This window comes from Phycodurus eques, chromosome 22 (genome assembly GCF_024500275.1).
Source record: "Phycodurus eques isolate BA_2022a chromosome 22, UOR_Pequ_1.1, whole genome shotgun sequence".
NCBI lineage: Eukaryota > Metazoa > Chordata > Actinopteri > Syngnathiformes > Syngnathidae > Phycodurus > Phycodurus eques.
In genome coordinates this window covers 7,103,811-7,128,937 of record NC_084546.1, presented here as the reverse complement: position 1 = coordinate 7,128,937, position 25,127 = coordinate 7,103,811, and the positions used below count along the sequence as shown (strand labels likewise).

Genomic DNA, 25,127 nt, shown 5'->3' with positions numbered 1-25,127 from the left:
GTGTTGTCAAAATCACTTTTAGGTGCCTCATAATGTGCTTGATTGAAAAAAAAAACTCTCATCCTCGGATTTACTTCTTGCTCGTGACTAAAATTCATAATATATAAAGCAAAACGCGCGTGGTGATGTGGCAAAGATCATACTTTTACACAAATAATTAGGCTCTTTTTACTAAAACAGTACGGCAACTATTGTGACACCAAAGTGGGCGTGCGCGATGGAGTGAGGTCCTTAAGAGTACAAAAACAAGAAAAAGCCTCACGTTGTGCGCTCAAGTTCCTCTGTATTACGAAAAACCTCGGAATTCATATCATTTATCTGGGAAGCAGGTGTCCACGAGGAAACAGATGGGTAAGAATTGACTTAATAGAATAGAGAGACGTCTAGCATAATAGCTGTAGTCAATGGATATGGTGAACATGCAATGAAGAGATTTACTTGCTTGGGTTTCACAGTCATTTTCACCTGAATGAGTTTATTTGAGTGTCATGTAAAGTCTATAGTTGGATAAAGATGGAAAAAGATTGACAATTATCATGAAACTGCAATTCTGCATTTGTCTTAACAGGATGGAGGAAGTCGACGACGACCCGGTTCTCAGTGTTGTCAAGTGGCAGGATTTGCTGCAGGACTATAGCAAAGACGGGGACTACATCCATGGCTTTGTGACTACCGAGTCAAGCGTAGACAATGTCCTGGAACTGTACAGAAGAGCCACTAAAACCACATTCTGCACCCGCCGCTCCTCATCGCTGCAGTTCGATCCTCTCAAATGCAAGAAGAAGAAGTTCTGCACTCGGTCTTTCGTTTTCTGCAGGACCATCAGCCCCCGCATCACCGACGAGGGAGTTCCCTTCACGTATGGTGGCATGAAGACACTGCAGTGCCAGTATGGCCCTAAAAGGGAGCATAGAAGAAAGAGTGATATAGAAACAACACATTTTGCAGTTTCTGATGAGAATATGAGAAGCAATTATGAAAACCCGGCAGCCTGTGGACTACAGAAGACGCCCAAAAGAAGACTTTCCACTGGACTCACCCAAAAGAAAGGATGCCAAGCCAAAATCTCAGTTTGGCACATCTGCAGGTTGCCAGGAGTACGCCGTGACCGCCAAGAGGAGCGTGACAATTTGGCAAACCAAAGCCAAAGAGAGGCTGCTGCTGGATTTGGAGGCGGGTAAGGAAGTGACGATCGAGAGCCGGTTTTACATCAGCTTCCCTCTCCGGCGAGCGCACGCCGAACACTCTGCGTGCGGCCAAACGGCTGAAGCCCAGCCGCTCCACCCGCAGATCATCCGGTGGATCGAGCAGCTCGTCGACGAGGGCGTCACCGGCGCGAGAGACGTGCAGGCGGTCGTCAGGCGCAACGTTCAAACCAAAATGTCAGACGTCGTGGCGCCGTATGAGCGGCACCGTGCGTATTATCCCACGCTCGAGGACATAGCCGATCATGTCTACAAAGCCAAAGTGAAACGGCAAGCCCCCGCGTTCGGATTCATTCGAGAACATTCAGTGAATGAGCCGAAAACCGCCGATGACGTCACGTCGCCGACCTTCCTGTTCGTTGACGCGTCGCACGACCCCCCCGGAGACACTCTTCAAACACAGCCAGTGAGTCAAATGATCCTAATTGTGCGTGAGAATCCGCTCAATCCATTTATGTCCTACAGGTGACGAGCTACGCAGACGAAGCTGTCTGGAAAGCGAGAACGGAGCTACACGAGGAACTCGACGCCGTGTGGATGTCGTCCAACAACTGCACCGACGTGGTCCCGCTGGCTGAGCTCAAGGCTGACATCAAGGCTCTCCGCGACCAGTTTGTGGCGAGCTTAACAGAACACGGGCGCAAACCGAAGCGTATAGAGGAAGACGCGTCCGCTATATCACCGGCAAAGATGGCGAGAGTGGACACCCATTTGCACACGTACTTAACTCTGCAAGACTAAAACACAACGACAGGCTTCTAGGAGAGTTGTATTTTTCTTTTGAATTAATTGAATGGAATGTTTTTTTTTGGGGGGGGGCGGGGGGGTGATGGATGAGCTCTGTTATGTTGAGGTAAACCAGCAGCAGTATAGAAAAACAGTACAATGTGGAAAGTCTGTCTTTGTTAGAGTTGCTATGTCTCATTAATAACAACGAAGAAAACGTTAGCCATCGCATCACAAGCTCGCCGGTCCCCCCACCCCACATGGTGCTGGAATACAGGTTAACGCAAGATTAAATCATTTCGAGATGCACTGACGTCTTCTCATTCATCGGCACAATGCTCTGACCTGATTACATTTATTTATTTGCATTTACAGAACAATGCAGTCAGTTTACATTCCGTAAGAGTAGTGTGGCAGATAAACAAGTCGTCAAGGTATGATCTTTCGAAAATAAAATCTATCTGCCGGTAATATCATACATATATTCGCCAGATGACACAATTCTGCAAAAAAAATACCCGGTAATACCCCCAAGTTACAGCTTCAAAGTCTCTTAACTTCGACAAGCGGCTTCCCTCGACTCACCCGAACGAAGTCGATACTGTGCAAAACATAAAATGTAAAAAAGATCAACTATTCTCGATCTTGCATATAAACTAACAAGGAGCAACAAGTTGAATTATTTTCATCTCGTCGCGGGAGACAGTAGGTTGCAACCAGAGGAAGACTCAGATTAAAGTGCAAATGAGGCAAATCAAATTAATAGTGATTGATGAAGGGCTAGTTGATGCAGTCCATGATGTGGATCTGCAAGGAGTCCAGATCTGGCAGTATTTCGTTACACTTTGGACAGACGTGTTCAGGAATATTGCCTTGATGCTGCCAGTCAGTACCTGCAAAGACACAAAACTGCTGAGTGGACAACAGACTTGCTTTTAAGCACCGCCATGACACATGAAACAAAATCAAAGCCCCCCCCGCCCCCCCAAAAAAAAAAAAAAAAAAAACATACCTCTTGCCACTAAAGTTCCATCCTTGTGCGTTTGAATTTCCCAAATGTCTCCTTTGCATCTCACTTAAATTCTGCCTGTGGACACGGAAAATGCCACAAGAGTGAGGAAACAAAACCACGTTACCTTTAGGGTGGCCCTCGTGGGAGCTAAACACATTAATTGGGAACACATAAGATATGCATTACAAGGGAGGAATCAAGCCTGAGACCCTTATGTAACAGGCTGCATCCTCGCACACTTAAGCCGTCTGCCTTCTGTTCTGAGGTTCAGGGTTTCAATCTGCGCCGGCCTTTTTCCTTACTTTGTCCATACCGCAGGTGTCAAACTCAAAGCCCTCGGGCCAAATCCCTTTGCCAGAAATTTTCCTTGACCTTTGTTTAAAACTAGTTATCCATTTAAAAAAAGAAATTAAAAAAAAAAAAAACATTCTAATAATTCACAACCTGGAAATTTTATAATACGACGGGGCTCTCGGCACCTGCCGGAGGACAACCATGACTGCCATGTGGACCGGGATTTAAAAAAAAATAAAAAAATAAAAAGTTCACACCCCGAACACCAAAAATGACACTTAACCAAAACAGGTTGGGAACAGTATTAGTGAGTTTTTCTTCTTGAAGTTTCGATCGTTTGGCATACCGGCTCATCGAGTCCATCTCCTCCTGCAGATGGTTGTTTCGCTTCTTCACGTACTCCAACTGAATAGCCAGACGCTCCCGCTCCTCGTGCAGTTTCTCCCTCGCCGCCCGCTCTGCGTAGAAATCAGACGAGTAGACTTCGGCCTGCAGCGAGGAGAAAAACAACCACATAAAATGCGCTTTATTTCTCCTGGCGACATTTTAGAGCCTTGTGCTCCACATTTGATTTGGCAATCAAGATGGGCCAGGTCAATCCAAGATGAGATAAAAGATAAATATTTAAGTTAATGGTCATTTTTATTTTATTATTTAGAACTGATTGAATTATAATTCACTAATTATTTAATAAAATCATACGAATGTTTGATTTGACTAATGCTTTGTATTTCATATTAGGTTTTTTAATAATTAAATAATTCACGCTCAATTTTATTTCATTATTTGAAATGAATTTAATGAAAAGGTCAAACTTTATTTTGCATTTTATGCAAAACTATATCAATAAAATTAAAGCTCCATGCTCATTTTGTATTTCATTACTACAAAATGCCAATTATTTAACAAAATATTCAAATGCAAAATCCATCCATTTTCTTTATCGCTTATCCTCACTAGGGTCGCGGGGGTGCTGGAGCCTATCCCAGCTATCTTCGGGCAGGAGGCGGGGTACACACCCTGAGCCCGTTATTTTTAGCATTTTTTTATTTTATGAAAAACATCCATGCTCATTTTCAATCCAATGTGACTGAAGAATTAAAAATGCCTATCATTTAATAAAATATTCAAAATGCAAAGCAAAATGTACTGATAGTTTTGCATTCTATGTAAAATAGTTAATTCAAATAAAGAATTAATTCTCATTTGTATTCTCTTTATTAATTGTACTTATAACCAATCAACTGTACCAAATATTGTATTGTATTGTATATACGAATTGACCAAATGTAGGGGGAAAATGGGCTAGAATAATGCAACAAATATTACAGGACACTTAAAAATTTCACTGTTCGGTGGGCTGAATTAAAAAGCGTTGCGGGCTGTACGTGGCCCGTGGGGAACGCCGAACTTTTCAACCATTGACTGCTTCGGAGGGACAGTTAGTTCAACGGAGCCAACCTGTGCCTGCAAGACAGAGATGGTCTCCAGCTCCTTCTCCTTCATGAACATCTCCTGCTTCAAGCTGTCGATGCGCTCCTGCTTGGCAGTCAGGGCCTTCTCGGCGGCGTTTAATTGACTTTGAAGATCGTCCACCACCTCCTTGTTCACCAGCTGAGCCTGCAGCGATGGATGGATTCGTAAATCCTCACAAAGGTCAATAAAGTGCTTTTGAACCTCCGTCCATTCATTTTCTTTAGGGCTTGTTCTCATCAGGATCACGGGTGAGCTGCAGACTCTCTTCGCTGACTTTTGAGCGAGAGGCAGGGTACACCAAGTGAAGATCCAAACACTGATTGTGTCATAAACAACTGTCAAGATGTTTCATAGAGGAACTCGTCATTGTTGGGTGTAAACCTCATACTTTATGTCCAAATATGCTAATTGTTTTTTTTCTTCCAAAAATCCATTCTGATGGTCAGTGCCCCCGTGGTTTGCTATTTTTACACATTATTGACCAATCTCAAGGCTTCAAAATAGCTTGAGAGCAGATCTATTAACTCTTTGGATAACATACATTGTAACTAGTCAGCTCATGTTTTTATGTTTTTATTTTTTATTTATTTATCTCATGAATCTTAGGTCTTTGAAATAGAGTTTGGGACAATGGCGTAACCGCAGTCTGTAGTTTGGCAGCGTTCTCTGTCAATTGACTGTCTGTTGTCGTACTAGAGCGGCTCCAACTAACGGAGACAAATTCCTTGTGTGTTTTTTGGACATAATTGCCAAATGAAGAGGATTCTGATGATGATATGTCAACTCGCATTGGATTCAAGCAAAATTTGCAGCCCCCTCCATTTAAAAAGATGCATGTTGTGTTAATTGAAGACTTAAAATTATCCATACGTATGACGTGAATGAGCCCTGGTGATTGGCAGCTGGGATAGGCTGCAGCTCACCCGGGACACTAATGAAGACAAGTGGTACATAAAATTGGGTGCGTGTATGGAATATTTGCATGCAGGGTCCCAATTTATCATTGTAGAGTTCCATCTGGAAATGACATTTACACCCTGTTTCACATGTGCTTATGTGACGCCTATATGTCTGGGAATGCTTACGCTTAACAGTGAAAAAAGTTTTTTTTTTTTTTGTTTACATACACACATTACCTCTCTCCTTTGCTCCTCCTCCTTGAGCTCATTGTAGTCTTCAAACAGCTTAGTGTAGGCGTCCTTCAGCTGGGCTAGGTTGCTCCTGAGATGGAAGAAACCAGCATGTAGTCTGCCAAGTCTCCGATTCTAATTACGTTTAACTCAATGTCAAATGCCTTGTGTTTCAGAATACGTGCGTTCACAGACCTCTCTTCCCCGGCCTTCTTCTGCACGATTAAACTCTGTGCGTGCATGCTCTCTAGTCGCAGCTTCAGCTGTTCGTTCTCCGTTTTGACTGCCTGTTTGTCCGCCAGCTGGGCCTTCAGAGCGGCCACGTCCTTCTCCACTTCGCGACATCTAAGAGAGTGAATCGAACCATTGTGGCTGGCGCGCAATCAGTGAGGTTTCCTTTAAAAGTATTTGTTTACAAACCGCTCCTGCAGGTTCTTCTTCATTCTTTCTGCATCATCCAGTTTGCTCTGGGCCTGCTCGAGCTCTTTAAACAGCATCCTCACCTGAGATGTGATGAACTCAGATGCAACCTGGAGCGTCAAAATTTTAAACGACGACAGACAGAGCCGCTTTGAGATACGAGTTGAAGACGTTCCGTAACCACGTTCTCAACTCAAAACACTCGAATCTCAACTCATCTTTACTCAAATTACCTTTCTTAATTGAAATGAATGAAAATGCCATTACCGGTTCTAGCCCCCCACAAAAAAACAAAATACGTGTTTTTGTTTTTTAATAATGAAAAATAGCGTAGCGATGCACCGAAATGAAAATTCTTGGCCGAAACCAAAGGCTCAAAGCTGAAACACCGAGAGAAATGATTGTGTGCATTATTAGTCAAATTGCATTTATGGCTATGACTGTCTCCTAACCTAGGGCTGGCAAATACGGCAAAAAAATTAGCACGATATATTTTTTTCATATCGTCCAATTGTGATAATATTTTTTAAAAAACAATTAAATGACAGTTTTAAATCCAATCAGGGGGTAAAAAGTGAATTTGCTCACTCACACACGCACAAAAACGTACAATAATTACCTGGTCCTTCTCACAATCGTTTCTGGTGTTTTCTGTCATTGAGGTCTGTGTTGTCACGGTAACATGATGATTCCTCCTCTCCTCCATTGTTCTAATCCTGTTCGAGAATGCAAGAAGGTTGTAAAGAAGCATTGGGGACAGCTACGCATTTTTATTGCCCTGCCCCATACTCTTATTATAAAAGTTAAATGCAGCCCGCATCAGAAGGTTAAAATGTTGAAAGAGTTGTTTTCTCATTAAAAATAAAAATGTAGCAAAAGTTAAATGTTACAAGATACGGTGAACCCCCGCATATTTGCGGTGGTATTTGCAAATCCACCTCTTTGCAGCTTTTTTGAGGAACCTGTCCTGTCATTTGCTGAAAAACTCACCTTTGTTGTTTTTTAGCTCAACCCAAAGCAATAAAAGTATTAGTTTGGTGCCATCTTGGTGCCAAGGAACTATATTGAAGTGAGTTGAGGAGTTTCATTTTGTGCTTTGGTGCCATCCTGTGGCATCTACGGGCAAATTTTTAGGTGAGTAATTACTATTATTATTTGCGGCAGAGCTAATGGACGGCGTTCATTGTAACACGTTTTATTCTAATTATATCAAGTTCATTATTATTTTTTTAATGTAATAAAATGTTTTAAACATTTTCTTTTTTTTAAATTGTCAAAAATTATCGAATTATTGAAATTGAAAGTTACAAGACATCAGGCAATTATTTTCTTTCAAAAAACAACAACAACATTATTACACTAGCCTTGACTTGGACTTGATTGTTTTTTTTCCCCAAATATGTTTAACTGCTTCAAATAAACACCGTGAGCTTTACTTGTCAATGGTGGCCTGCAGCTCGGCCTGCAGCCGCTCGGCTCGCATGGTCTCGTTCTTGAGGGACAGCAGCAGGTGGCTGACGGTCACCTCCTCGCTGTCCAGATGGGATGCTGTCATGCCCGCGTCGGGACGTTTGCCACTCTCACCGCCACCCTTCATGCTGATGAGGCCGTTGTCCTGGAAAGACACGGTTCTCTGTTAATTATGTTCCTTTGAAAAGACAAGGTAAAACTAAAATTAGGAGGATGAGGTATGAAAACCTGAACTACCGAAGCCATTTTGTTTTGGTAGAGCAATTCAAAAAGTGAAACTCAAACTATAGATGCGTTTAATTATTTTAATGATTATAGCTGACAGCAAACGAAAACCCAAAATTCACCATCTCTAGAAACTACAATATTACATCACAAATAATCAAGAAACAATGAAAATGACAATATAGAAATTAAGCAGGAATTTGATGTGATTTGACCTTTTCTTGTGCAAAACAGAGTTCTTCCGCTCACGTCCAGTAACAATTGAAAACTGCAACTGGTCGAGCACAGGAAATCGTCTTGTGCCAAAATCAATTCAGTTCCGGCGGTGACATTAAGAAAAAAAAAACAATATGGATGGCGACGCTAATATTAAACACTGAGAAGGCACTGTACGTGTTTTTTGCGCTAACCGACACAGTGATGACCTCGACGAAGGAGTCCTCGCGGGAGTTCTGGTCAGTCTTCAGCTGCAGTTCAGAGTTGAGAGCCACCAGGTCGTTCTTCTCCGCCTGCAGCCGGCTCACCAGGGCATGCAAGGTGTTCACCTCGCCTCTGTGAACGGCGGCTTCTACCTGGAAAGCACACGTTGAATATGTTATGTTGATAATCTAGACTAATATACTGATTGATAACATTTACAGTCATCGTTTTTGTATGGGTTTCTATATTGGACTTCTTTACTGGAATGCCCTCGCATGTGGGAAAGGAGAGCCGGAACTACGAGCGGGGGTTCACGCTCCAATACTCACTGGCAAGACGTCCAAAGCGCTGGACGACATCGATGACTCCGCCAGTTTCTTGCTCATCTCCTGGTTTTCAACTGACAGGGCCTCCAACTGAACCTGGGCCTTCTCAAGCCTCGTCTCCAGCAAGTCCCGCTTCCCCTGCTGCTTCTCGCGCCACGAGGACAGACCCTCGAAACGTTCTTTCATCATCAGGTTGGTCTTACGCAGAGTCTCTGGGGGAGAAGAGAAGCGCGTTGTTTAATAACAACAGCAACAACGAGGCCACAACATTTTCTCACCTTTCAGATTGCGGTTCTCCTGGATGAGGATGTTCATCTGGACCAGCGTCTCGTCAAGCGTGGCCACTGAGCTGGGAGAGCGAGAGACGTCGCCGTTCATGATGGGTCCTCCGGACGCCATGATGCTGAGAGCAGGAATAAAATACATAATGTTGTTCATGATAATAATACCACTCTGTTTTGATAAGGGTTGCAAGGTGGTGTCGCAAGGGAATCTAAACTGGGGAATTATTCAAATACATTGCGCCTTGAGATACGAGTTCAATTTGTTCTTTGGGCACGCCCGTAACTCAAAACGGTCATATCTCTAATCATCTTTCCCCATTGAAATGGATGGAAATGCTATTCATTCCTTCCAGCCTCACCAAAAAAAAAATGGTACTGTGTTTTTGGATAAGAAAAACATTCTATATATTCTACTTTTAAAAAAATACAGTAATTTCGACATTTAAGTAACTTTTGCTTCAACTGACATTATGCTGTGCCTTCTGCCACCAGGGAGCAGTATAATACATTCAGACACACACAAAGAAGAGTTTCATCAGTGACTCTGTAAACTGCAGTAATATAAGACATTTTTTTCCACAAAGAATTATCTGTCTACATGTGTTGCTCTGTCGTTTGTGTTCAAATATCTGAAAGGGTTATTTACACAGCAACACCTATGGAATATGTTACACCATCTATGGTATTTTGCATTGCGCTAAACCAAACAGACTTGATTAAGGCTATGTGGTTGTTTGAAATAGATAACATGCAATTCTCTTCGATGTTTAGTTTGACAGTAAAATTCAACTGGGAGTGGCAATAAACTGCTTGAAGTCTCTTTTTTTTTTTTTTTTTTTTAAGAATTCTTCCATTTTATTTTTCACTTGAGTCGAGCAGGGGCATAGATGAGACTTTCTAATGACTTGTTTTTTTTTTTTTTCAAAATTCCAGGAATCTTGCAAGCCTAGTTTTTTGTGACACTGTCAAAAGAGGTATTAATTTCACATGCGTACTATTGTGGTTTGGAGCTGTATCCCCCCCCCCTAATGTTTTGCCGATGGTTTTAAATTTCCCCACTCTTGTTTATTAACTAATATCAGTTGATTGTAATTACAAAGTCTGAAGTGACTCAGGACTTCGGCATGCGGAAGCAGGACACAAACAACCAGTCAATTTGAATAAGGCATTATGTTATCAGCAGGTCACATGATAAATTAGCAATCACTATTGGAAGGGAGAATTGCCCTTTTGGCTGGATTAAGTACTGTCATGCCCTCGGGTGTGGTGGTCAAATACACGATTACTGTCCATCTACTTTCTGTTTCGGTCCAAACTGAGACAACTTCGCTTTTAAATGTACCAGTCACTTCAACACACACACGAGGAACTGCGTCACAACAAAACATAAAATGAGTTAAAATCGTTCGAACTGACCTCCAGTTGGATCCCGAACGCAGAATTGGAAGTTGGTTCCGAACGTAACACAACAACAACACTTGAGTTTGGATGAGGAATTGGATCGTTGATGAACCTTGCGATGTCTGGTTCTTGCTTCGGGTTACAGGCAAGTTTCCAATACTGAACGCAAACAACTTCTGGTTTGCGACTTCAAAATAAGATAAAACAAAACAATGAACGAGCCTGACATTGGGGCCGTCAGAACGCGGAAATCTTTTATTCTGAAGACGCCTTTGTTTCCCTTCGATTTCTTTGATGTGACGTCACGAAACGGATTTCAGGCAGCTGTATCTACGACAAAGTGCGTCCTCGGTTTACGACGATCCCTAACGGCGCAATATTAACAACTCCGCGCAAATATTTAGTATTTACCATTATTATGGCTTTAACACTGAGTTATCTCGCTGAGTTAGTTAGTGACAGACGACCTACGAATTCGGGTTACGTCGGAACCTTCATTCAGCCATGTTGATGATATTCAATTTAAAATCCACTAGATGGCAGGGTTATATAGGCGCAATTACGCACAAACAAACGGGGAGTAATAATATTGCAATATCTGAACTCCTGAGTGTGTGTGTGCCTGTTAATTGACGGTTGTAACATCAGCGAGCGATAATATATATATATATATATATATATTATATTTTTTTTAACCCTTGACCCTTGTTTGACAGTACCAGAACTTAAACGTGTCCATCTGAGAAGGTTTTCTTGAAAGTGATGCCGATGGGGAATTCGTGTGACGCTGTGTGTTCTGGAAAGAGCGCACCTCTCCAATCTCCACCAATCAGCCCACAATGATCTGACTGAACCCACTTTTGCACGAGTCCGTGAATGCAGCACCGCTGCTCCCTGCAGAGCTCCTGCGAGATCAACACTTCGGAATTGGCTGCAAATGTTTTGCACTTAGGAGCAGGTTCATTGCAACGTTCTTTAAATGCAACTTTTCCAATTTATGGAGCTGAGCAATTTCAGACTGCGACTTGCGGTGTTTATTATCGCGATATTGTAACTCAAGTTGCATTTGCAACATCAGTCCAGGGTCGGGAATGACTTTCACGGTTGCTCTCCTTGCACTGCTTGGCGTTTTGACGCACGGTTGCCAGCTGCCGTCCGAGTGGCGGCCACTGAGCGAGGGATGCCGAGCGGAGTTGGCCGAAATCATCGTGTACGCTCGGGTTCTGGCCATCCACCGAGAGCCCCTCGGTGGCGGGGCGGACAGCCTCTACAACTCGCTCCCCGTCGGATTTGGATACGGATACGAGGGCGCGGAGGAAGGGCTGCTGTACTCGGCGGAGGTGGAGCTGCTGTGCGACCAAGCCTGGGGAAGCATGCTGGAGGTCCCGGCGGGGTCCCGGCTTAATTTCACCGGGCTGGGCTACCTCTCCTGTCAGTCTCACACGGTGATGGAGAACTACTCCTACTTCTTCTTCCTCAGGTATGCGCTTACATTGTGCAATAGTGTTAGCATGTGTGCAATGCAGGGTTTCTCAAACCTTTTGGAAAGTCTTCATCATCCTAACGCCAATTAAACAGCCTACTTTTGTCACAAATCTTTTCATCTATCTTTGCTCAGATTTGTCACAGTCACATCAGAACTCGTAATTGGCCCAAAGCCAAGGTAGGGAGGAGTAATTATTATGTATAAATGATACGCCATAGTAATTTATTAAAAACGATTTTGCGGACGGCGGGCGACTGGTCAAAGCGTCAGCCTCACAGTTCTGAGGACCCGGGTTCAATCCCCGGCCCCGCCTGTGTGGGGTTTGCATGTTCTCCCCGTGCCTGCGTGGGTTTTCTCCGGGCACTCCGGTTTCCTCCCACATCCCAAAAACATGCATTCATTGGAGACTCTAAATTGCCCGTCGGCGTGACTGTGAGTGCGAATGGTTGTTTGTTTCTATGTGCCCTGCGATTGGCTGGCAACCAGTTCAGGGTGTACCCCGCCTCCTGCCCGATGACAGCTGGGATAGGCTCCGGCACGCCCGCGACCCTGGTGAGGAGAAGCTGCTCAGAAAATGGATGGATGGATGGATTTTGCGGACCTCCAAGCGACGGCTCGTGGACCCTCGGGGATGCAGAAACCCCGGTTTAAGACCCAATGGTGTAATGCATGTTAACAGATCAAACATTAGGGAGAGTAAGTGATTGACAAGAAATATCATAGATGGCGACAATGTATCCCACCAGACATCTTTGACATCCGATCTTTGGCAATTTCTCCACCAGGATGGACGAGAACTACAACATCCTGCCACACAGCGTCAACTTCCAGGACGCCATCTTTCCCGACACGGCCGACAACCGGCGCACCTTCTCCAGCCTCTTCCAGTTCTCCAACTGCACCCAGGGGAGCCAGCCGTTCCACACCTTCAGTCCCGAGTGGGACACGGTGGAGGACAGCAGGGTAAGGTGGCACAATCAATGCCCCGTACAAGCAGAGGCGTAGCAATCATTTCAGTGATTGGGGGGTGTTGTTTCAGGAGAAACTGAGGAGTGTAGCATTAAAATTCTGAAGGCACGCGAACATACTCTCGTGGAGAAAACTGTATTAGTCTTAGTTTCAAGTCTCTGATTCACACTATTGTTTTCCTACGAGCAAAAAAAAAAAGAGTGTATTAGTGTATTAAAATGCTCATAACCTTTGATCCAAAAGATCTCCGAGTGATAATAACAATATGCCCCTATGTACAAGTCTGTCAGTTTGGGTGATTTGTTGCTATGGCAACCCTTGCTGCTTCGTTGATCAGTTAAAAACAACCAATCAATAGCACATCAACCATCTACATGAACAATGGAAAACAAATTGTGACTCTGGCCCTGCAGACAAGAATGTGGAAAAGATCGCTAAGTAACTACCTTTTTGACCAACGCATACACACAAATACACACGGGCCCCTATTAACATATTAAGTAGTGAAAAAACTGTGGGGGTCCAATGGGAAAATTGGGCCCTATTAGGTGAGTCAAAAGTCAGGGCTTTGAGAGAGGAAAAAAAAACCACACACACACACAAAGCGGCAGCTGGGCAGGATTAATGCAAGCGACTGATTGGCTGTGTGAAAACATAGTGCAAGGTCAAATAGCAGCGATGGTCGTTTCTGTCATGAGCGCAAAGAAAACGCACGCCCCTGACCTGGGATCGGCCAGAAGCCGGACCCTCTCATGAGAGACGGGGAGGGATCTGTTGCGACTACAGTGGTGCCCAAGACTTAAGAGTGTCCCAATTTATTTATTTTTCGCCGATGCACTTTTGACAATTTACTGAATGGGACAACTGGGGGTGGCTGGTGCAGATTAATCAAACTTCTATTCATTTCAATGGGGGAAATGTATTTGCTCTACAGCAAAACTTTGTTATGAGTTGGTCATGGAACAAATTGAACTCACAAGTCAAGGTTTTTCGTCTATTATCTCAGGTTTTAGTAGGATGACAATGTGGCAATCCACGGGTTTCCGGATTCACAAGAAAGTTATTGATGATTTCCATCTCCCACGCACAAATCACAGTGAAAGCAGCTTAATGGCAGGTTGTTTCGCAAAGAATTTATGGTGGCTTTTATTATTCTTTCTTGTGTAAATTACAAGGAGCTACCTTGCTCTATGCGGCTTTGACCGCCAGACTCGTGTCGAGGACAAGCGCTCGCATGTCTCGGGGGTGGGGGGGGGTCACGATGGTCAGGGCGAGGCAGGATGCCAAACAGATGTTCAAGAATTTATGGAGGCCCTTTTAAAAAGAGATCTAGCATTTTCGCCACCTCTTGCTGTACAGTTTACAAAAACGTCGAAGCTTTTTCATCCCCCTGTCGGCGCTTTAAGCTTTCAAGACAACTTTGCCCTAAACTTGTGGGCGGAGGCGTTGCTGTTCCACCCCCGAGGGAACCTGACCCCCTCCTGAAGGACACACAAGAGACTTCCTCCACTTCCAAACCCTTTCATTAAGCTTTTGTTTCGAGCCTTCTCCTATCAGAGGATGTTCGGTAATCTTTCTCTTGAAAGATAAGCCACATTATTTAGTTTTCCAGCCCCTTTCAGGCACATCATTTTTATATGCAGTAAAATATAATAATGGAAAAGTCAGGGCTCGTTTGCAACATAGTTCTTAATCAGGAGATTAACATTTAATGGCCATGCGCTGATTAACGACTATGCGGGGAATGTTGAAGCTGGAAACCTGTTTTATGGCTCTCGTAAATATTTTACTGGATGTGGACTTTCAGAGTATTGAAAGGTAGTTAATTCATCCCCCCAAAAGTAGATGAAGGATTTTGGTTCAAATGTTTCTATTATTTATCAAAATTTATCAATCAAATATATTATTCTACTTTTCGATCTTGCTGGTTTTCCAAGAATGAATAGGTCGGGGCATTTTCAGCCACTTCATTCAACGGCATTATTATTTCAGGACATGCTACTCCTGCCCGGAGATCATATCAATGTAGATTTAAAGACTAGCCTTTAAAAATGTTCACAGTTTTGTTTTAGACTGGTGCAGTTCGAGAAGCCGTTGCTTCTTTTGTACTCTTGAACTTGAATGTTCTACTCTTACAGTGCATGCGGCTCTTCAACAGTGTTTGTACAGATGATCATTTAACAGCAGGCAGGTGATAGCCGGGTGTTTTGACAGATGCCGCGTGTGTGTGTTTTGGGTATCCCACAGAGCGCGTTCCTTGGACCCTATGACAGGGTGCACACTGTAAGAACATGGACCAACACGATTTCATGTTGCATTATTTGTTTGGGACAAGTAAAAGGTTGGTTCACCCAAACTACAAATCACTTTGTATAATTTAGTTGCGTGTCATTCTATTATTCTTTTACATATAAAAGTATGCAGCGCCAATCAACACCAAGTATTATTATCACAGTTTTGTGCTATCACAGACCAAATAAGGGGGTAAATGTATATGTGCACGATGTTGATTTGTCTCCACAACCCATATGGCGACTCACACAAACATACACGCACGCACACCACAGGGGGACTATAGGAGCGCTCAAGCCGGGCAGTTGGGCTCAGCTCTGTTGGAAAATTAGGGCCCCTGAGTCATCAAAGAAGAGGGCCGGTGGGGGGCTTCTGAGGGTTTTACAATCATCCTGTGTCCTCTTTGAGGTAGCGTTGTTGATACTTTTGCCTTTCGTGGCAACTTGGTATCTTGTCGGTGCTTTCTTTTTTTTTTTCTTTTGTTAAATTTTGTATTTAATACAGAGCAGTGATTTGATCTCTCATCATCCTTAAGAGTGGAACAGTTGGTCCCAAGTGGGCATTTGGTTTCAGAATACAAATTCTGCCGAACAAGTGGCCAGGCCACATTATATTTGGGCGTGGGTCTACGTTGTCACTGTCTCATCCAACTCAAATCTGAGATCCAATACATACATGTTATACAATAATCTTTCTCACCTACTTCATCCACTCCTACCTTACTTTCTTCCTTCATTAACCCTTTCCCGCCCCCCTCCGACCCACTTTTAATTTTGCTTCCTTCCTTTACTTCCAACTACTTTTCTTCCCTCCTTCCTCTGACTTTTATCCTGTCTTCCTTCCCCTTTTCTTGGCATGTTTTGGTTTCATACCTACTTTCTTCATACCTTCTTTCACTCAGACTTAAATAAAAACCATATCAGACAATAAGAGGCTTCTGTAGTATTCCTGGTGTGTGGTGATGAACGAAGCATAGCAATGTACTCAAATTGCATGCTGGGTAAATCACATTACTTACGCAGCCAGCGGCTGAGAGGTTTGTCCTCCACTTTGTGAGGAAAATAAACAAGCAGCCTCCGTGCTGACTTTGTGCTCACCTTTCCCCCCTCCAGCTGCTGTGCTCCTCCGTGCAGGCGGCGCTGTTCGACGAGGAGGAGCGATGCCGGGAGCTGCGGGAGCGCCTGGCCGCCGCCGAGCGCAGGAACAAGCAGCTGAAGGGGCGCGTCCGCAAGGTGAAGCGCTCCCTGAGGAACGCCCGCAAGGCCGCGCGCAAGGCCGAGCAAGAGGCGCAGGACCTGCTGGTGAAGCTCAAGGCGGCCGAGCGCCGAGCCGGCCATCACCTCAACACCGTCACCCAGGAAGAACCTCCACCAGGGCGATACGCCGGCCCGGCCTTACGCCAGAGAATGCAACTCTGAGTGGACAGCGAGAGACTGCTGGGCGGTCTTTATGGACTAAAACTATCATGGAGCTTCTGTAAATAAAATACTGTACGCATGATTACTACTGTGGCGGGCAGTGCATTTTTGCCCGGGCCTTCAGTGGGGACTTACTCAAAGTAATCCACCTCTTTATGCCACTCGAATCACGAATTAGTATTAATATGTGTAGCGCAGACTATTGCTCGTTGGAGTTGGCTGTTAACTTTTGCTCTGACTAACCAACCGGAGGATGGGAAAATGCTGACGGCACTGTGAGGGCAAATTTGAAATCTGAATGATTAAAGAAGCAGTCCAATTGCTTATGGAGTTTAAATTACATCAGACAGCACTCCTAATTCTGAAGGTCCTGAGCAGATTAGATGGACATGGCAGCACATAGAGGCTGAAATCTGATTGGCCCCCCCAAAAAATCGAACATCCACATTCACATATTGGAAGCAGTGCAGTCAAGAGAAACGCTATGAAATGAAGGAAATAAACTGTTGGGACTGCATTATGCAAGTTCACGGAACAAATTTAAGATGTTGCAGGTGGACTGGATTGCTATAACACAAAATTGGTCTCGATCCAGATTTTATGGGACCAGATCACAAAAACAGGCCTCCTGAAGGAGAATCAAAGTACAGTTGTACTTGCCTCTCACAGGTAGCGTTGCAGTGTTGAGGCCTTCTTTGTGCATCTTTCGTCCAACCCCAGACACAGACATCTGCGTGGGTCAGATGGAATGCCATTGAAAGTCAGCGTTGTTGAGTTCTGTGTGAACAAGCGCAGCGGTTAGGTGGTGGACTCACTTTTAATTTTACGACACTACGCTTCACAGTCTGGGTGGAAAATGAGGAATGCGTCACTGTTTGCTTTTCACCACATCAAGTCATAAACAGGTGATTGTCTAAATGTGGAAAGAGTGAAAATCAAGCTACTAGTTGCAACATCAGCAAATAGCGTATTTGATATCGTGTTACGGGAAGCTGGTACAATCAATGGACTTTGCTGACATTTAACGGTATTTACAATGCTGCAATGTATGATTACAAAGCATTCTGTTGATTACTGAATCCAATTGAACTCTGGTCAGTGAATTTCTGACCTCCTTTACATCCAGTTTCACTTATTAAAGTACATACAATGAAATGTTCGGTCTGTTTGCGCAGAGATCTCACTGGCTACGAAGTATCATGTTATGTTTTCATTCGTATTTTGACGTATGAAAAAAAAAATAGATGGAATGTGAATATATATTTTTTAATATTAAATTGCATTTGGACCAAACGTGTGGCTGTGATGTATGAAAGATCATTTGTGTCAGACGAGTAGAATTTCCACCAAAAAGTGCTCTATATACAGTCAGTACAGTGGTTGTCAAAGGTTTTTAGATCAAGGAGAGTACCGCCTAAAAAAAATACTTAGCTCTCCAAGTACTACCATACAGACCAACATTAAACTACAGTAGCGTAGTAGGCTTAAATGATGATCAAAAACGAGACAGGTTGTATTCCTAAAATGTGTATTTATTGTTATCGTAAGCCATCGTAACATGCAGTTTGAATGCTAACGCTCAAACCACACTTAGAAAAACTGTACTATTAAAATAGAAGAAAAGGAGAAAAAAAGAAAAGTCAAGTTGTAAACATAATACATTGCTTAACGCTTTGCATAATTTGCTACGAAAATGCCATTGTGCCATTTTCTGTTTCCCTGTAATCGTAAATATACAATATGTGATGACAACTGTAGATAAGTGACACTAAAGGTGTGGGACCCAGACCTATCATTGGAATATTTTTTCAATACCAGTTTTCCTTTTTTAAAAAAAAAAAAAATAATACAAATTCTGGCCAAGACCTCTTCAATTTTAATTGAATAGCTCGGCCCTACGTTATTGCACGGCCCGCACGTGTTAAGAGAGTAGTAGGTCAGAGGATAGGCTCTAATGTGTGGAATATCTGGGGAGAGGACACATGTGCACGTGTGGTTCATCAAGTGAATGGAATGTGTTTGTGAGGGGCAGGAACAGCAGGACGTCGCTGAAAGATTTCACTAATTCAGCCTGGAAAAGGTTCTGGAAGGAAGGAAGAGTGAGTGATTTGAGCGTTCTTGCTCTGTCTCAGATGCAATTAGTTTAACGTATGGTATCAATAAGTATTTATGCTGCTTTGAACAAATGACACATTTCTGAAGAAATTACGCATTATGCAATAAACTTAAGCGTAAACGTCAGCGTTGCTAAATCCCGCTTCATCTGACGACATTTGAAAATACATCACCTCCGCATCTTTACTTCCCACGAAAACCCTGGAGGGAAATAGGATCTTCTTTCTTTTTTTCCAAGCTTAACCTGCAGGCAAGAAAATCTGGAAGATTTACAGGCATTTGTAAATCTTTTATAGACATATCAAGCCATCAGAAGCACCGTAATAATTCAAGATTAGGTTCAGAAGATGAAGAAAACATATGGCGGCATGTCAAAATATTTCGACTGGCAGGTTTTCAGTTAAATTAACTTCAAAAAACAGGTATTAAATAAGTGGCAAATTTGGTGCACATTTAAAAAAAAATAAACAGCATCTGTAGAAAGTGTGTTTGCATGAATCTAATAAAGAATTCCAACTTGAGCCAACAAAGGTAACAATTGCCTTGAGAGTTTGCAGCATCTGCCTTTCGTCTGCTCGACATCTGTTTTCCACCAAATACCTGATACGCTCTATTCGGTATGGTGATGGTAAACTCGGCCATACTGCCACATGCATGGAGCTTAAAGCCTGCTGGTGGACAAAAAGCACAATTAGAATATCAATATCAAACATGGAGTGTGTGAGGAAATGCATGCGTGGGAAAAAAAAAAAAAAAAGCAACCGTTTCAGTGATCATTCAGGATTTATTCCAGGAAAAAATAGAAGAACAAAAGACAATCCAGTCTGTGTCGTCACGGTAACTGATATGTGCACATGATTGTCGAAGGCATCCGATATACAAGCCCCATGGACACGCAAAGTCACAAGCATCAGAGCGGCAGGCGGCGCCCGTTACGAGACGCGAGGGTGTCGTTGAGCGTGACGGTGGCGCACCGGATGGGCGAGGATGAACACACGGACAGCCAGTGGGTCACGACAACAACCGCCGTGTTGAGTTTCAGTCTCACAAACAATAGCCGAGGCCCTAATTGGGTTCTGTGAAATAGTTTTACGCTTGTTTTACCTCTTGAGGCAAATTACCTAATTATGTTGAGATAAGCCAATACTTTGAACCCTCCTTTATCGCGGGGTTCAATAGGTACAAATCCACGATATTTTGTCCAACTTATTCAACCACACTTTGCTCTTTGGGCTCTATTATTTTTCGTAGACTGCGCAACGTGTGTTGAAGACTCGCTGGCATTTTTTTGCCAATTTGGCAGACCCGTCTGCGCCACACTGGGCGTGTCGGCGCGATGGGTGCTTGCGTGGCGGAGTGACATTTCGGTGGCAGAAAGTCCGTCGAAACTTATGGGGTGAGCGAGCATGCATGAACGAGCTACTGAAGTACTTTAACAAAACAATTGAGCCACGACGACTCATTGAAGAGTTTATATCACCTTGTAACAATCAGCACCATTCTATCAATTAAATACAGTTTATAGTTTACATAATACATTGTTTTTCAGAGAGACCCGTTTGTAGAACTGAAACGCGATTGTGTATCTAAAAGTTAGTCATGGATGCCAGGATTGGTTTATTTTTACACAATACACATACGTCAATGGGAACCACTTGCGTTCCATAACAGTGTGTTTCAGAGTTGTCACAGCTTTGGATTTCTTCCTTTAAAATGGCAAAAACGTAAGCCTGAGATCATTAAATGTTGCTTCACTGACACTGAAGTGGTACAGAAACACTGAGCATTCGACCGCACTGTCAAAGGTCAAAACTCTAAAGGGGAATTTCATTTTTATTCCCCCCTATCTGGACATTCCAAAGACAATACAATCAACACAAGGAAGCGCGCGCGCACAATCGCTCGTCCATTCCCGCAAGCCAGAACAGCAAAGCTCTTGAAAATGATCATTTATATTCACAATCTTTGTACAAGCATCTTAAACATTGAAGTGTTTCATTCAAAAGCAAAGACACAGAAGCCCAGAGGAGTATGATCATGAAGCCTCTGCCCGCTGTACAGCGCATTCATCAAGTCATTCGACACTAAACATTATTGAAATAGTCAATAATGGTTGAGAGTTAGTTTTTTCAAATAGAAAAAAATGTAAATGAATTTCAGGGATTGAAGAGCACGCTCTTCTTTCCTGTGCAAGATTCCAATTAATATACTTGACATTTTTGGATTTTTCGTGCACAACGGAAAAGCACTGAAAATGAATGTTGAAAATGCATAGCAATCCATGTCAATACGTACGGCAGACAGGGTCATCATGAATAATCAGATTAAGCCCTTATGTGTAAAGGTTTTGTTGTTTTTGTTTTTTTCCCCCATTAATGACGGTTGCTTTCCTCTGAGACAAACGTGGAATTTTAAAAATGGCGCTCATGTTTTGAAAATAATCATCTCTGGAGATGAAACTTGACTACTTTGACACACTCACATTTGAATAAATAAAAATAACACACATACACACTTTGTCAAGACGGTTCACTGAGACAACATGCATCTAAAGACACGCTAAAAGAACCAGAGGCTACACAGGACAAAGTCAGTTCAGATTCAGGGTCCTGGGAATATACAGTTTGTCTTCCATGCAGCGGCATAAATACATGCAAGCATGGCAAATAAGATCCAAAAAGTCGAACAGAACCAACAAAAGGAGACAAAACATAACACTATCACAGACATCCTCATGGTGGATTTTTCTCCATTTTAACAAATGGATCATTATATTTAAACATTCGGCAGAAGCACTCTCGGGGGAGGAGATGAATACCAAAAAAAGATGGCGAGTTGGCAACTAACAATAACTATCATCGGAAATCATCCAAAATCGATCAAAGTATCATAGCTTCCTCGTCAAATTGTGTGAATGCGCATAATATTCTTTGCTCTGGTCTTTGGCTCCATATTCACGATAAAGGGATAGCATCTAATGACAATCTGATATGTGTGAGAGTGGGCCGAAATCGTGCTGCTCTGCTTTCGCCGCAAAAACAAAGGCCATTATAGCCACTGACACAATTTAAAATAATAATAATAATAACAATAATAAATACTGGAATGCCGCGTTGTTGTCGTTGTTTCTGACTTCTGACTAGGTCAAGGTACCACTGTATTTGTGGACGAGATATCACAATTTAACACGGACAAAGCTGAACGAACTGAACCGACCCACACTGTACTGCGTGGTAATGGTTAAGGTCATGGATGCGCGACCTTTTACATAGCTGGTTCAACGCAACGCCAACCAGTAACCAATCGCGGCAAGCCATGCAAACAAGCTTCAGGAGTGAAAGTGAAACTAAAGCGGCGGGTCGCCAGCACACAGTGCAGCTGCAGTTTTCCCTGAGCACGACTGAACCGGGTGCAGCGCGGCGACGTCATGGCTTCGAAAAGAGAGCGGCGAGGAAAAGCAGCAGGCCGTTTTCAAATTTGGACAATCGTGAAGGCAAAACGATTATTGAGAAAACCGCGCGGAAAAAGGAGGGAGCTAAGTCACAGACGTCATCACAAACAATATGTATCTTTTATGGACAAAAGTATCGGGACACCTGGCATCGAAATCACGTCAACGGTAAGCGAAACGGAAGAAAGTATGGAAAGTGTTGCCGGTACGACGGCTAATGGGAAGACTTTCGGGAAGATTTTGGAGTTGCGTCTATTCACCCAGAGCCACGTTTTTCTCAACCTCTATTGAGCCAAGGCACATATTTTACATTACAAAAATCTCATGGCACGCCACCAAACTAAAATGTCACAAAGAGTTTAATTCATGAAATCATCATGGATACACCATTGTACTTTTTGCCATCTAGTGGAAGAGTAATCTTCTGCCTGTCACTGTACATCGCTGGCATAGATAGATGACCAAAGATATACTATTTGTAGTCACCTAAATCACACTTTGCTTCTCTATTGGTGGACGGGCCATTCATGTCTTCATATCCATCCATTTTTCTGGATGGAGAAGCAGGGTACACCAGCCAATTGATAGACAAACCACCATTTACACTCACGGTCACACCTATGGACAATTTAGAGTCTTCAATGAACCTAAGAGGCGTGTTTTGGGGGATGTGGGAGGAAGCCGGAGTACCCAGAAAAAAAACACACAAGCACAGGAAGAACACGCTAACTCCACACGGGAAGGACGGAGGCAAGATTTGAACTTCAAAACGGAGCGGCAGACGTTGTAACCACTCCGCCCGCTCCGCTGCCGTCTTGATATGCGGAAAAAGAAATATCGAGGGGGAACTAACGAGATTGAGTCATCGATTAAGAGGCGTCGCAAGGCTTTTGTCCACACAGCGTACATTTGTAAATGTTTCATAGTAACCTGAACGAGTCCATTTAAGGGCAATAGTCAGAAAAACATTCAAAAGTAACGAGTATAATAAAGAAGTACAATGCTCGATAAAATCTCTTCTTCCTGTCTGATAAACATCAGTGGGTGGCGTTTAATCTGCGTCTGAGAACGTATCTGGACTCTCGCTGTGCAAAATACATAAAGCACTAACTCGTATTTTCCTTTCTCAACAGTCATATGGTACTTTTAAAGCACTTCTTAAAGCACAAACACACAGTCGGACAAGCCATGTGTACCATTTGAAATATGAATGAAAAACAATCAACTCGGTGTGCAACGGGAGCAGAGATGAGTCAAAGCAAAGACGGAGGGATGAAGCAGACAAAGCTAGCTGTGGATTATGGAAAACCACCTGGACTCCATTTCGGGAGAAGCTTTTCAATTCAAAAACTGGTCATTAGCATGAGGTAGTGACGACTGATCGTCTTGATAATGGTCTCTTTTTCTTTTTTTTTTTTTTTTTTTTAATTATTATTTTTTTTTAAACAGAAACGCTCCTGCTAATTAGACATTGATGGCCTTTTGAAAAGTACAAATACCTCCTTCTAAATGAACCGCACGAATAGAACAATGAAAACATTCCAGTTGCCAACAGTCAATCCGAAGGTTAAAAGAAAAAAACAAACATCCAGATAATTAGATTAGTGAAGGAAAGATGAGATTCAGGAGGGAAGTTGACATTGATTCATGTGATCCAGCGCCAGGCAAGCTGACAAACATGCTCAGCGAGAGTCAGAGATGTCGTGTGGGCACACACTGTGGCGCTGTGTGATTACAAATGGAGGTCTCTGCTCTTCTCGGAGCAGGGCGAGGAACCAGCTTGGGGGGGAGGAGGAAGAGGAGGAAGAGGACGGTGTTGGCGGGACACTTCCATGAAGAAGTTTAGTGAGGAGACGAAAGGCGGAACCAAGAGGACCATCCTCTCCCTCTCCTGCTCTCGTCCCTCCGCCTCACAGCGCCGTGGCCTCCCAGCTGGTCCCCCGCGACACCTGGCGTCACTTGGTCTCCGTGAGCACCGGGGCGGGAACGGCCGAGGGGTGCGGTCGGCTCAGCTCGGCCCCCGCCGCGGGAGAAGCGGCTGCGGAGGCCAGGCTGCAGGGAGTGGCAGGCGTGGGAACACCTGGAGGAGCCAAGTCAGACCAATACGCACAAATTTGTCATCCTTAATAACGAGGGGCTCCCAAAGGTTTTAAACGCCAAATTAGAATTTTGTTTCTTTTCAGGGGTCAATACAAAATACATACAAATACATATTTATTTCAACAAACATGGATTAAAAACAAAAACAGCGCCTGTTTTCTGATTTAAAAAAAATATATAGCATTTCATTCACTACTCAATAGAAACATTCAATAGCTAAACTTAATATTCACATTAACACCAAGGGTTAAAGCAGCACAAAGATATCCTGGCGTCATCCGGGACATATTTTCATCATTTTCCCTTCCACTATCATAAAACATTGTAGCAAGATACAGTATATACGAAAAACAGACCGCAAAATTCTTGCAAATAAAATAAATAAATAAATAAAAAAGACTTATATTGTTTTGCAAAGCTGGGCGATATGGCCTTAAAATTTTAAATAAAAGATTTGTGATTTAACATATTTTTTTTCCCTTTTGCATGTTGAAAAATATAATGTCATTGTTAGTTACTCAGTTTTACTTGTATTTTCCTTCCTTTCAAGATTTGCCTTATTTCTGACCAAAAAAACAAGACTGTTTCAAGCATTAAAAGACAAGAAAAAAAAAGAGAAAATATATTTTCTTCCAAGCGGAAAAGGGAAATGTCTTCTATCAGTAAAAAATAAAAATAAAAAAATACATTAAGAAACTGTTAAGTCATAATTTTCAGTTACTAAGTCATTGAACTGAAATACCATCTCATAATGAAATAACGTTTTAAAAGATACTAAGACATTATTATGAGATACCAAATAATAATGACTCCATACTAAACCATAATTATGAGATGCTTTCTCCTACGTATGAGTTAGGTCAACCACTATGTTATTATTATTATTTTTATTTTTTTACTGGCAGGA

The 25,127-nt window shown here is 42.9% G+C and overlaps 4 protein-coding genes across 6 annotated transcripts in view; 2 read left to right on the top strand and 2 right to left on the bottom strand.

Annotated features, from left to right (window-relative positions):
• The first annotated feature begins 222 nt into the window (after positions 1-222).
• Positions 223-2,029, top strand: LOC133397310 (uncharacterized). The gene is made up of 3 exons (XM_061668036.1): positions 223-351; positions 569-1,611; positions 1,671-2,029. Exons 2-3 carry the CDS (start codon positions 976-978, stop codon positions 1,944-1,946), a joined length of 912 nt encoding a protein of 303 aa, XP_061524020.1. The 5' UTR covers positions 223-351; positions 569-975; the 3' UTR covers positions 1,947-2,029.
• Positions 2,030-2,270: 241 nt separating this feature from the next.
• On the bottom strand, positions 2,271-10,609 carry optn (optineurin). The gene is given in 14 exon segments (XM_061668031.1): positions 2,271-2,824; positions 2,944-2,962; positions 2,964-3,018; positions 3,584-3,726; positions 4,699-4,857; positions 5,850-5,934; positions 6,039-6,188; positions 6,264-6,373; positions 6,883-6,979; positions 7,700-7,878; positions 8,369-8,530; positions 8,708-8,916; positions 8,983-9,107; positions 10,405-10,609. Coding segments are annotated over 13 exon segments (1,602 nt in total). The 5' UTR covers positions 9,104-9,107; positions 10,405-10,609; the 3' UTR covers positions 2,271-2,711.
• Positions 10,610-10,647: 38 nt separating this feature from the next.
• ccdc3a (coiled-coil domain containing 3a) lies at positions 10,648-17,838 on the top strand. The gene is made up of 3 exons (XM_061668037.1): positions 10,648-11,869; positions 12,661-12,838; positions 16,249-17,838. The coding sequence occupies exons 1-3, from the start codon at positions 11,481-11,483 to the stop codon at positions 16,552-16,554; spliced, it is 873 nt and encodes a 290-aa protein (XP_061524021.1). The 5' UTR covers positions 10,648-11,480; the 3' UTR covers positions 16,555-17,838.
• Positions 17,314-25,127, bottom strand: part of camk1da (calcium/calmodulin-dependent protein kinase 1Da) — a 35,894-nt gene continuing 28,080 nt past the window's right edge. The window contains exons 11-12 of one of the 3 annotated variants that reach the window (XR_009767590.1): positions 18,843-19,337; positions 17,314-17,331 (exon numbers count right to left, since the gene is read on the bottom strand). Coding sequence is in view for 1 of the 3 variants with exons in the window: in XM_061668032.1 (XP_061524016.1) it covers positions 24,076-24,200 (125 nt within the window). In the remaining 2 variants the exon portion in view is untranslated. Of the gene's footprint in view, positions 17,332-18,474; positions 18,638-18,842; positions 19,338-19,493; positions 24,201-25,127 lie in introns of those variants that run through there. The other 2 variants (XR_009767589.1, XM_061668032.1) reach the window with 2 other exon arrangements.